At 44.9% G+C, this 12166-nt stretch overlaps 1 protein-coding gene across 1 annotated transcript in view; it reads left to right on the top strand.

Annotated features, from left to right (window-relative positions):
* The window catches only part of LOC123748023 (probable G-protein coupled receptor No9), a 249111-nt gene extending 241778 nt beyond the window's left edge, over window positions 1–7333 (top strand). Inside the window, exon 5 of the mRNA XM_069301745.1 lies at window positions 5542–7333. Within this exon, the coding sequence (XP_069157846.1) occupies window positions 5542–6868 (1327 nt within the window). The 3' untranslated portion in view covers window positions 6869–7333. The remainder of the gene's footprint in view (window positions 1–5541) is intronic.
* Window positions 7334–12166: the final 4833 nt, after the last annotated feature.

Here is a 12166-nt window from a genome sequence, read left to right as displayed (position 1 = left end):
ACATTTCGCCTTAAGGCGAAATGTTCGCCTTAATATGCTGTAGAGCATATGTATATATGCTCTACAGTAGATATGCTGTAGAGCAAGTATATACATAAACAATTCTCAGTTACCCGTCTTCAGGTAAGAGAGGTTACTTTGGTAAAGTGGTCAAACACCGTCGGGCCTGGCCAGGAAATGGTTGAGTAACCATGTCCCTCTCGCCCATGGCTAGGTGTTGACCTTGAAGTATCCTAAGAAGCTTCCCGTCACCGATAATTGGAAACCAAATCACTTAAAAAAGCATGAGTTACGGATGTGTTTTGTGGGATGTGTTGTCTGCAGGAGGCGTCGGTGCAGGAGGCGTCGGTGCAGGAGGCGTCGGTGCAGCAGGCGTCATAAACAGTGCCGTCCCGTAATACCCTTCATCAGTCGTTTGCACCAAGTAATCCAGTCATTTATCCATCTTCCGTTTATCCCCTCACCCATCTTTGCACTCGCCCATCCATTCTTCCACCCACTCTCACCCGTTCATTACTCTTTGCATGTTCACAGGCTTCCAGAGGGCTAGGCTTCCAGAGGGCTAGGCTTCCAGAGGGCTAGACTTCCAGAGGGCTAGACTTCCAGAGAGCTAGGCTTCCAGAGGGCTAGGCTTCCAGAGGGCTAGACTTCCAGAGAGCTAGGCTTCCAGAGGGCTAGACTTCCAGAGGGCTACGCTTCCAGAGGGCTAGACTTCCAGAGAGCTAGGCTTCCAGAGGGCTAGGCTTCCAGAGAGCTAGGCTTCCAGAGGGCTAGGCTTCCAGAGAGCTAGGCTTCCAATGAGCTAGGCTTCCAGAGAGCTAGGCTTCCAGAGGGCTAGACTTCCAGAGAGCTAGGCTTCCAGAGGGCTAGGTTTCCAATGAGCTAGGCTTCCAGAGAGGGCTAGACTTCCAGAGAGCTAGGCTTCCAGAGGGCTAGGCTTCCAGAGGGCTAGACTTCCAGAGAGCTAGGCTTCCAGAGGGCTAGGTTTCCAATGAGCTAGGCTTCCAGAGAGGGCTAGACTTCCAGAGAGCTAGGCTTCCAGAGGGCTAGGTTTCCAATGAGCTAGGCTTCCAGAGGGCTAGACTTCCAGAGGGCTAGGCTTCCAGAGGGCTAGACTTCCAGAGAGCTAGGCTTCCAGAGGGCTAGGCTTCCAGAGAGCTAGGCTTCCAGAGGGCTAGGCTTCCAGAGAGCTAGGCTTCCAGAGGGCTAGGTTTCCAATGAGCTAGGCTTCCAGAGGGCTAGACTTCCAGAGGGCTAGGCTTCCAGAGGGCTAGACTTCCAGAGAGCTAGGCTTCCAGAGGGCTAGGCTTCCAGAGAGCTAGGCTTCCAGAGGGCTAGGCTTCCAGAGAGCTAGGCTTCCAATGAGCTAGGCTTCCAGAGAGCTAGGCTTCCAGAGGGCTAGACTTCCAGAGAGCTAGGCTTCCAGAGGGCTAGGTTTCCAATGAGCTAGGCTTCCAGAGAGGGCTAGACTTCCAGAGAGCTAGGCTTCCAGAGGGCTAGGCTTCCAGAGGGCTAGACTTCCAGAGAGCTAGGCTTCCAGAGGGCTAGGTTTCCAATGAGCTAGGCTTCCAGAGAGGGCTAGACTTCCAGAGAGCTAGGCTTCCAGAGGGCTAGGCTTCCAGAGGGCTAGACTTCCAGAGAGCTAGGCTTCCAGAGGGCTAGGCTTCCAGAGAGCTAGGCTTCCAGAGGGCTAGGTTTCCAATGAGCTAGGCTTCCAGAGAGGGCTAGACTTCCAGAGAGCTAGGCTTCCAGAGGGCTAGACTTCCAGAGAGCTAGGCTTCCAGAGGGCTAGACTTCCAGAGGGCTAGACTTCCAGAGGGCTAGACTTCCAGAGGGCTAGGTTTCCAATGAGCTAGGCTTCCAGAGAGGGCTAGACTTCCAGAGAGGGCTAGACTTCCAGAGAGGGCTAGACTTCCAGAGAGCTAGGTTTCCAATGAGCTAGGCTTCCAGAGAGCTAGGCTTCCAGAGAGGGCTAGACTTCCAGAGAGGGCTAGGCTTCCAGAGGGCTAGACTTCCAGAGAGCTAGGCTTCCAGAGGGCTAGACTTCCAGAGGGCTAGACTTCCAGAGGGCTAGACTTCCAGAGAGCTAGGCTTCCAGAGGGCTAGACTTCCAGAGGGCTAGGTTTCCAGAGAGCTAGGCTTCCAGAGAGCTAGACTTCCAGAGAGGGCTAGGCTTCCAGAGGGCTAGACTTCCAGAGAGGGCTAGGCTTCCAGAGGGCTAGACTTCCAGAGAGCTAGGCTTCCAGAGGGCTAGGTTTCCAATGAGCTAGGCTTCCAGAGAGCTAGACTTCCAGAGAGGGCTAGGCTTCCAGAGGGCTAGACTTCCAGAGAGCTAGGCTTCCAGAGGGCTAGGTTTCCAATGAGCTAGGCTTCCAGAGAGCTAGACTTCCAGAGGGCTAGACTTCCAGAGAGGGCTAGGCTTCCAGAGGGCTAGGCTTCCAGAGAGCTAGGCTTCCAGAGGGCTAGACTTCCAGAGAGCTAGGCTTCCAGAGGGCTAGACTTCCAGAGAGCTAGGCTTCCAGAGGGCTAGGCTTCCAGAGGGCTAGGTTTCCAGAGAGCTAGGCTTCCAGAGGGCTAGACTTCCAGAGAGCTAGGCTTCCAGAGGGCTAGGCTTCCAGAGGGCTAGGCTTCCAGAGGGCTAGGCTTCCAGAGAGCTAGGCTTCCAGAGGGCTAGACTTCCAGAGAGCTAGGCTTCCAGAGGGCTAGACTTCCAGAGAGCTAGGCTTCCAGAGGGCTAGACTTCCAGAGGGCTAGGTTTCCAGAGAGCTAGACTTCCAGAGAGCTAGGCTTCCAGAGGGCTAGACTTCCAGAGGGCTAGGTTTCCAGAGAGCTAGGCTTCCAGAGGGCTAGACTTCCAGAGAGGGCTAGGCTTCCAGAGGGCTAGACTTCCAGAGAGCTAGGCTTCCAGAGGGCTAGGCTTCCAGAGGGCTAGGTTTCCAGAGAGCTAGACTTCCAGAGAGCTAGACTTCCAGAGAGCTAGACTTCCAGAGAGCTAGACTTCCAGAGGGCTAGACTTCCAGAGAGCTAGGATTACCAACCAAAAGGCTTCTCAGCCACTAGGCTTCCCGGACGCTAGGCACCCCCCCAATCCCTGCGCCCCCCCCCCCCCCTCAGCAAGCGTCCCGCCCTGCGAACCAATATTGCCTTGTTGGTCACGTGTGACAGGGGTAGTGGCGGGGGTGGGGGAAAGGGAGAGATGAGGCGAAGAGAGTGAGAGAGATGTGGAAGGGAAGTGATGAAGAGAGTGGAGGAGGGGTTAGGGGAGGGAGGACGGGAGGTGTTGGAAAGGGTGGGTTAAGGTAGGGAGGAAGGGAAAGGGGGTTTATGAGAGCCAAAGGGAGATTGGGGATGGTGCTCGAGCATCGAGGGAGATCGGTGAAGGTGATGGGAGTTTAATAAATGAGAGAATAGGTAAATGTCTAAGTAAGAGATCATGGTGCTACTATTCCCCATCATCTTAACACTAGGACCACTCTCAAGAGGCTACCTCTCTCTCCCACACATCTTCCCATCAGCAGAAACAAATCTTATGTTATCTAAGGCTCTCTTCTTATGTTATTTACTGTTCTTGTTAATCATATTGATTTTTCATTTCTCTCTCTTCTATATTTATCGTTGGAGAACTTGTGATTTTTGGCCATCTAAGATTTCCAGTTGGATAAAGTCTAAGGGATAAGATTGTTGCTGGTCAATGTCTGCTGCAGCTTCTGTAGAGAGTCTTGTGTACGTCCCAACACTATCAGTGTAATCATTTAGCAATTAATATTTGTAATAGATCGCAGACCAAGTTAACACAATACAAGCTGTTATCTGCCGGCATAAAACGTACACCTATTTTAACAACGATATGTATATATATATATATATATATATATATATATATATATATATATATATATATATATATATATATATATATATATATATATATATTCAGTGTATATTTTTAACGTGTTTCATTACACATTTATTGAAGGAGATGTTCAGGTGGTTTTGTGATAATGTGAAACACGTGTAAACAAACAGTAAATTTATATAATATATAAAAGTATTTGCATGTTTTTATCCACCACAAACTCATATATATATATATATATATATATATATATATATATATATATATGTCGTACCTAATAGCCAGAACGCACTTCTCAGCCTACTATGCAAGGCCCGATTTGCCTAATAAGCCAAGTTTTCCTGAATTAATATATTTTCTCAATTTCTTATGAAATGATAAAGCTACCCATTTCATTATGTATGAGGTCAATTTTTTTTATTGGAGTTAAAATTAACGTAGATATATGACCGAACCTAACCAACCCTACCTAACCTAACCTAATCTATCTTTATAGGTTAGGTTAGGTTAGGTAGCCGAAAAAGTTAGGTTAGGTTAGGTTAGGTAGGTTAGGTAGCCGAAAAACAATTAATTCATGAAAACTTGGCTTATTAGGCAAATCGGGCCTTGAATAGTAGGCTCAGAAGTGCGTTCTGGCTACTAGGTACGACATATATATATATATATATATATATATATATATATATATATATATATATATATATATATATATATATATATATATATATATATATATATATATATATAGGGTTTGTAGTGAATCAAACATGCACTTTTATATATTAGATATATATATATATTTTTTAAACGTGTTTCACATTAAGGTACCTGGTTGATGGGGTTCTGGGAGTTCTTCTACTCCCCAAGCCCGGCCCGAGGCCAGACTTGACTTGTGAGAGTTTGGTCCACCAGGCTGTTGCTTGGAGCGGCCCGCAGGCCCACATACCCACCACAGCCCGGTTGGTCCGGCACTCCTTGAAGGAAACAATTTAGTTTCCTCTTGAAGATGTCCACGGTTGTTCCTGTAATATTTATGTTGCTCGCTGGTAGGACGTTGAACAACCGTGGACCTCTGATGTTCATACAGTGTTGACCAGACCACACACTAGAAATTGAAGGGACGACGACGTTTCGGTCCGTCCTGGACCATTCTCAAGTCGATTGTTACATACTTCAGCCACGTTATTGTGACTCATCGCCTTCATACAGTGTTCTCTGATTGTGCCTATGGCACCCCTGCTCTTAATTTAAGATCCATCAGATTGTTATGTTTTTATCAACTGCCACACCACAGAAAACAATGTCTCTCCAATATTATTAGTTCACATAAACATATGAAACATGTTACTGGAAACAATTATATCTGATTGCATTCCTTTATCTGATCTGATTGCAGGCCTTTATTCGACATCATAAAGATGTTAATAAACATCTTTTGTTAAGGATTGTTAACGAAGTCGTCAACTTGTCCCGGCAAATCTTGCCTTAAATCACTTGTTGTCAGGTTTAAGTTTATTTAAGGAAATTGATGCTAGGTGAAGTAGGTCTGTAATCTAATAGCAACTATTGGTATAATATAAAATGTTCATATGTAAATAATATAAAAAATAATATAGTTTTTTTTATAAAATGTTCATCTTGCAGTGAATTTCCGTGTGTGGAACTGACTTCCGTGTCGCCCACAGGTACGTGGCGGTGACGCGGCCCGTGTCCTACCCATCGCTGATGACGTCGTCCAGGGCTAAGCTGCTCATCGCCTCGGTCTGGATCACTTCCTTCGCCATTTGCTTCCCTCCGCTCGTCGGGTGGAACGACCGACACAAGAACCTTGTGTCGGCGTCTTCGGCGGCGTCCGACACAGGCCTGGACGACGCTGTGTCATGCCACCTCTCCTGTGAGCTGACCAATGACACCGGATACGTGGTTTACTCAGCCCTCGGTTCTTTCTTCATCCCAATGCTTGTGATGCTCTTCTTCTACTGGAAGATCTACTGCGCCGCCGCGGAGACCACGCGGGCTATCAACCAGGGCTTCAGAACCACTAAGAGCAAGAGAATCCTCGGTAGCCGCTTCCAGGAGGAGCGGCTGACCTTGCGCATCCATCGCGGCCGTAATTCAGTCCAGGAACACCGTAGCAGCTCAGAGGATCGGCGGCACAACGGCCAGAGCAACAACCACCACAGAAAAAACAGCCAGAAAGGTAAAGTAAGCAGCATCAAGATGAAGAACCTCAGACCTCAACTGATCATGAAGTCCAGCATCTCTCTCCCGCCGGATATGAAGTACGACGGCAACAACTTCGCTTTGTCAGAGCGGTGTGACTTGTGCAACGCCCAGTGTTCCAGGGACCACACCAACGTTGACCTCCTCTCCGTCAGCCGGAACGACACCAGCAAGACGGACTCTTGCTTCACCGTCGACACTAACTTCTCCGAGATAGACTCGACGTCTCAAAGACACCACCCGGGCAACCTGACCCCCACTTCCGACTGTGGGCCTTCCACGCCCTCAAGCCTCAAGACTAGGAGGTTCCACAGTCCAGAAGGAGAGACCCGGAGGTATCCGAGTCAGGATGGCGAGACTCATCATCCAGGACCTGTGAGAGGCCGGAGCACCGCCACCTCCAGGATGGGGCGACGGAACATTAAAGTACAAGTGAAAAGGTTCCGCATGGAAACCAAAGCGGCCAAGACTCTGGGGATCATCGTCGGGGTCTTCATCCTCTGTTGGTTACCCTTCTTCACCATGTACTTGGTGAGGGGGTTCTGTCCCACCTGCATCCCTCCTCTCCTCTTCTCCGTCTTCTTCTGGCTGGGCTACTGCAACTCTGCCATCAATCCCTGCATATACGCACTCTTTAGCAAAGATTTCCGATTCGCGTTCCAGAATATCTTGTGCAAGTGTGTTTGCACGAGGGAGGTGAGGAAAGCCCTGCCCGCCCACCACCATGCTATATACATTCCCTCATACGACAGAGACAATGAAAGTGACGAGGAGGAACATAAGAGGTAGCTCAAGTAGCTGCTCACTTTCTTCATATTCAGAAAACATTTTACCTGGAGTATTCCAGTTCTGGACTTTAAAAAAAAAAGTGACTTTGACTCCTGAGAAACAGATACTAAAGCCACTACCGCGGGAACAGTGTGACCCCTGGTGGTCGACCCTTACAGTATAGTGATATTTGGATTTGCTGTCTGACGACCCAATTGGGAGGCTGCCTCCCTGACGAGGTGACACGTCGACCTCACCTCACCTCACCTCTTGCGGGCACTGCCAACTCCTCTTCCTCACTGCTGTCAAACCACATGGTTACATAAACTCTATATTGGCAACCAACCAAACATTTCAAATGACAGTTTGGCCAGTCATTCATTCATGTTTGTATATTTTTACTCATTGTTTAACCTTCAAATATCCTTTGCCAGATAATATCTATATATCACATTCATTCATATTTGTAAATAAATAAATAATACACGTGGTTATCTGCCAATCATCTTTTATAATATCTATCAATCTATCAACGTATCCATTCTCCGGGCATCCTTCATGGCATGGGGCCAAGTGCCCACTGTTACATGGGCAGCTCACCACACAGACTAAGACGTCGCCATGATAAAGTAGATGACTCTGAGATGTGACATTGATCTGTTTGTTTGACGTATTCGACATTTGACATACACACGACATATGATGTGTGTATGACGCGTGTATGTAGTGTGAAAGGTGACGCAGGTAGAAGTGTGTGTGTACTCACCTATTTGTGCTTGCGGGGGTTGAGCTTTGGCTCTTTGGTCCCGCCTGGGTAAGGTTAGAGTCAGGTCCGTCCCTGCCCTGACCGGCAGGGACGGTCAGGGCAGGGTAAACACACCTATATTCAGTTTTATGTAGGTGTGTTTGACCCTATATGGTTTATGTGGCGTGGGGAGTGTGACGTAGGGAGTGTGACGTGGGGGTGCTGAGTGTGGCGTGGGTATATAACACAGACGTAACACCTTTCAGGCGCCCTGAGCCTCTAGCAGGAATTAATAGAGCAGCCAGGCAGAGGAAGAGGTCGACGTGTTGACGCTAAAGTGAGCGAGAGGTCGACGTGTTGACGCTAAAGTGAGCGAGAGGTCGACGTGTTGACGCTAAAGTGAGCGAGAGGTCGACGTGTTGACGCTAAAGTGAGCGAGAGGTCGACGTGTTGACGCTAAAGTGAGCGAGAGGTCGACGTGTTGACGCTACGTCGACACTGCCAGAGGAACGTGATAAAACAAAACACTAGAGAACACCAAAATGCGACGTTACAAGCACAACAAAACAACACACAAAGTTGAACACGAGTGAGAATGTGACGTACAGAATGCAATGCAAAATAAAACACAAAAAAAACATGAAATCAATATTGCAAAGAAAATGAACTTAAACGAAAGACAAAAATAAAAAACATTCTTGCTCTCGAATCTTCTGGGCTTCAAGAGTATTACCAAATGTTTCCTAGTCAAATGCATATTATGTTTACAAACTTCTATGCCAAAAGGGTAATGAATTTGTAAGCTGTGTACCTTAAGAGTGCGCGAGTTATTGGAAAAAAACAGTAAAAAAAAGACGTTGATTACAAGAAACAGAGAAGTGAGAGTTGAGAAAGCCGGAAATAGTTTGAAAAGTCAAGAGATCTTAATGAGAAACAATGAGTAAATTATGAGAAAAATATAATCAGTAAGTGTTCATCACAGAGCATACACACGTGTGATATGTAAACATTAACACCTGTCTGGCCTTATTACAGACAGGTGTGTGACGCAGTGTGCAATGCAATAACTCCTTACAGGGCGATACAGGTGTGAGATTGGTTTTTTATAAAGTAATGAATTAAAACATGGCTACACACCAGGGCAAACTGGTCTGAAGCACAAGTGACACTCCTAGTCATGTGTTCATGACTCACACTCCAGAATTGACGAAACAAATATAAAACAAACAAAATATATATATATAGATGTATATAGAAAAAAAAATCAAATTAATATTAAATGGGTAAAATATTCACAAAAAGCAATTCACAAATGTAGCCGAAAATACCTGGTATGGTATATGTGTGTGTGTGTTAAACTGTGAAAAACTTATATATATATATATATATATATATATATATATATATATATATATATATATATATATATGGAAAAGCTACAGAAAAATGTGAAAGGAAGATGAACGTTTCGGCCTTTCCTTTCACATTTCTTTGTGGATTTTCCGCATGAAAATGATCAGTGTTTTGTGATCGTCAATTGCGTGTGTGTGTGTGTGTATATACATATATATATATATATATATATATATATATATATATATATATATATATATATATATATATATATATATATATATTGTGTGTGTATGTGCGTAAAGGGGGATCCATACTCATATCATAGAGAAAAATATTAAAATGACTGCGTGTGTCGGATCCCTTCCAATAACGTCCACGATGAAATCAAAACACTAGTCTGCTTCACAGGCAAAGGCTTCTCCTCCATATTTCTATTTTTATTAAACTTACTTTTCGAAGCGAAAGAGTGCACATTATATATAATATTATATATATATATATAATGTTACTGGATACGAATCAAAATATGAGATCAATGACTGTAGCACGAATGTTCTCTCTATTGTGTTCCTCACTAGAGAAGAAAGTTGAAAAATTTACTCACAAATTTCATGTATTAGTTGTATAAGGCCTGATACAGTTTCTTTAATTCTTATGTTACCCTGACGGCTGCTGCATTGGCTGCTGGGTATTGTGACTTGATCTTGAGTATGGCAGTTGTTCTTGAGCGTGACCTGCCTGGTGATAGTTGTGGTGAGAATGATATGCAATACTTTGCCAGGTGTCTAGTAGAAGAGTAGACATAGGCGGAGCATTGCGATTCAGACAATACACAAAGACATCACAATGAGAAGATATATAAATGATATATCAATGAGAAACTCATTTATGGTAATGAGGTGACTTGAACAAGCATTTTGGTGATTCCCAGAAGCTACTCTTAAAGCACTCGGCCACAGAAGGAGAAAAGCCAATCAACCCGGAACTCTGCTGAACTCACTGGGAAGGTCTGGTGGGCCCCCAACCGGTGACTCAACCAGGATTTTACACCTGACCCGCCTACACGTGGCCGAGTGAGTTAAGAGGGGAGCGTCTGGAAATCACTAGCATGTTTGTTTTTAGAATGCTTGCTAATGCTTGTTTATTAGGGGCACTGCGATGCTTGTTAGGGGCATCGCAGTGCCCCTAATGGGGCACTCAATCGGCTTGAGAATGGTCCAGGACGGACCGAAACGTCGTCGTCCCTTCACATTCTAGTGTGTGGTCTGGTCATCGCCCCTAATGATTTTCTTCTCAAACAAATTTAACTATCAACAGCCAGCTCACACTCAGGCACATTCTACTATTCTCAAGACCAAGACAGAATATCCAGAGCACACTACCTTAGACCATCGTGAGAAGATAAGAATTAAGGAAGCTGTAAAAAGCCTGTTGGCCCATACGCGGCAAATATCGATTCAGCAACGCCGTACTTAACCTCATACTACATGTTCACATATTCTGCTACTCTAGCTAATCTACACCACTTCATCTCTGCCGCTGATGATGTTGACAGACTCAAGGAAACATGCCTCTTATCATCAAGCCAAATAAAAACTGCAAAGTGAACTTTGGAGAGTTAACTGTTCAACTTCCTTCTCCAGTGAAGAACATAACAAATATAACAAAGGTTCATATATATATATATATATATATATATATATATATATATATATATATATATATATATATATATATATATATATATATATATATATATATTACTATTTAATGTTTGATTGTTGTATTGGTGCAGAAACTTGAATTACCAATGGAAGCTGTTGATTGTTGTGTTAAAAAGGCATTGTTTGGCTGGGAGCACAAGCCAGGCATGAAGGTTCTCAGACGTGAGGTGAGGAGTGACAGCCTTTCACCTTGGCTCCGTGGAGATAGATGTCTCGCAGTATTAGACAACCGGTTCGACCACGAATGTTATAAGATCAAAGAAAGCCAAAAACGCCAGAACGTAAAAAAAAGGATTAATTTCAATTATTTATTAGGTAGAGTAGATATTGATGACGATTTAATTCAATTAATAGACATAATAATATGATATCTCGATATCTGCTAATAATATAGCAGATATCGAGAAGGCGGCGATAGCAGGAGTCTTGTAGAGTAGCCTGGCGCTTTCTGTGTGTCAGCTCCTTCACCTCAAACAGGCATTTATGGCCTGACTAGTCATTTAGCTATTATAAGATTATTATATAGAATTAAACTTTTCTATGAATATTTTTGTTTGACATAATCAGTATTATAATATGCAAGAGATTTTTTTTTTAATATAAAGTCCTGCATTTTGCATGACATTATATCACGGGGTTGTCTATCATTGTCTCATTGTCTATCACGGGGATTCCAAACTACAACATTTGGTGCTGAAGTGTCGCTAATCCTACTCAGTCATGTTCATAAAAACTCTTAGGAGCCAATTAAGAGCTTCGTCACGACTAGTCAAACATTCGACTGATGACCCGATACCGACAAGCAAAGGTTTCCAGATGTGGTCAATATGGATCGTTTAGTCAACTAACAGCAGTCAGTTTCAACTTCAAACGACAGGCCAATGATTGATTGTATTAGTAACACCAGAAGACATTTCAGTATTTTCTGCCAGATGGGAATTTCAACTTTCTTCACCAGGTCACTAAGAAAGGCAGCTTCAGATCTTACACAACGGGACGATGTGTCTTAGCCACGGGGAGGAGGAGAGTGTTAGAGGTCTTCTACAGTCCCAGGGTGTTGGTAGGCAGCCCAGGAGTCAGGCAGGTGTCTGGTAGGCAGCCCAGCTGAGAGGCAGGTGTCTGGAAAGCAGCCCAGGAATCAGGCAGGTGTCTGGTAGGCAGCCCAGGAGTCAGGCAGGTGTCTGGTAGGCAGCCCAGCTGAGAGGCAGGTGTCTGGTAGGCAGCCCAGGAGTCATGCAGGTCTCTGGTAGGCAGCCCAGCTGAGAGGCAGGTCCCAGATCGAATCCCTACAGCCTCGGCAATGCCTTATGTCCCTCTTGCCCATTTTTGCTTAACACAAAGACAAATAGGAATAATACAAACAATTTGTAATTATTCTCCTGGAAAATAAATGTAAAGAAAGAGAGTTGACTTTCTGTGAAACGTGGAACAGCTAAAAATATGATTGTAAAGCATGACCTATCCTCCACACAATCAACGTGAGGATGATTGCCA

The sequence above is a fragment of the Procambarus clarkii genome, chromosome 5 (genome assembly GCF_040958095.1).
Source record: "Procambarus clarkii isolate CNS0578487 chromosome 5, FALCON_Pclarkii_2.0, whole genome shotgun sequence".
NCBI lineage: Eukaryota > Metazoa > Arthropoda > Malacostraca > Decapoda > Cambaridae > Procambarus > Procambarus clarkii.
Note: the sequence above shows the minus strand (reverse complement) of the source record. Positions and strands in the feature narration are given on the sequence as shown.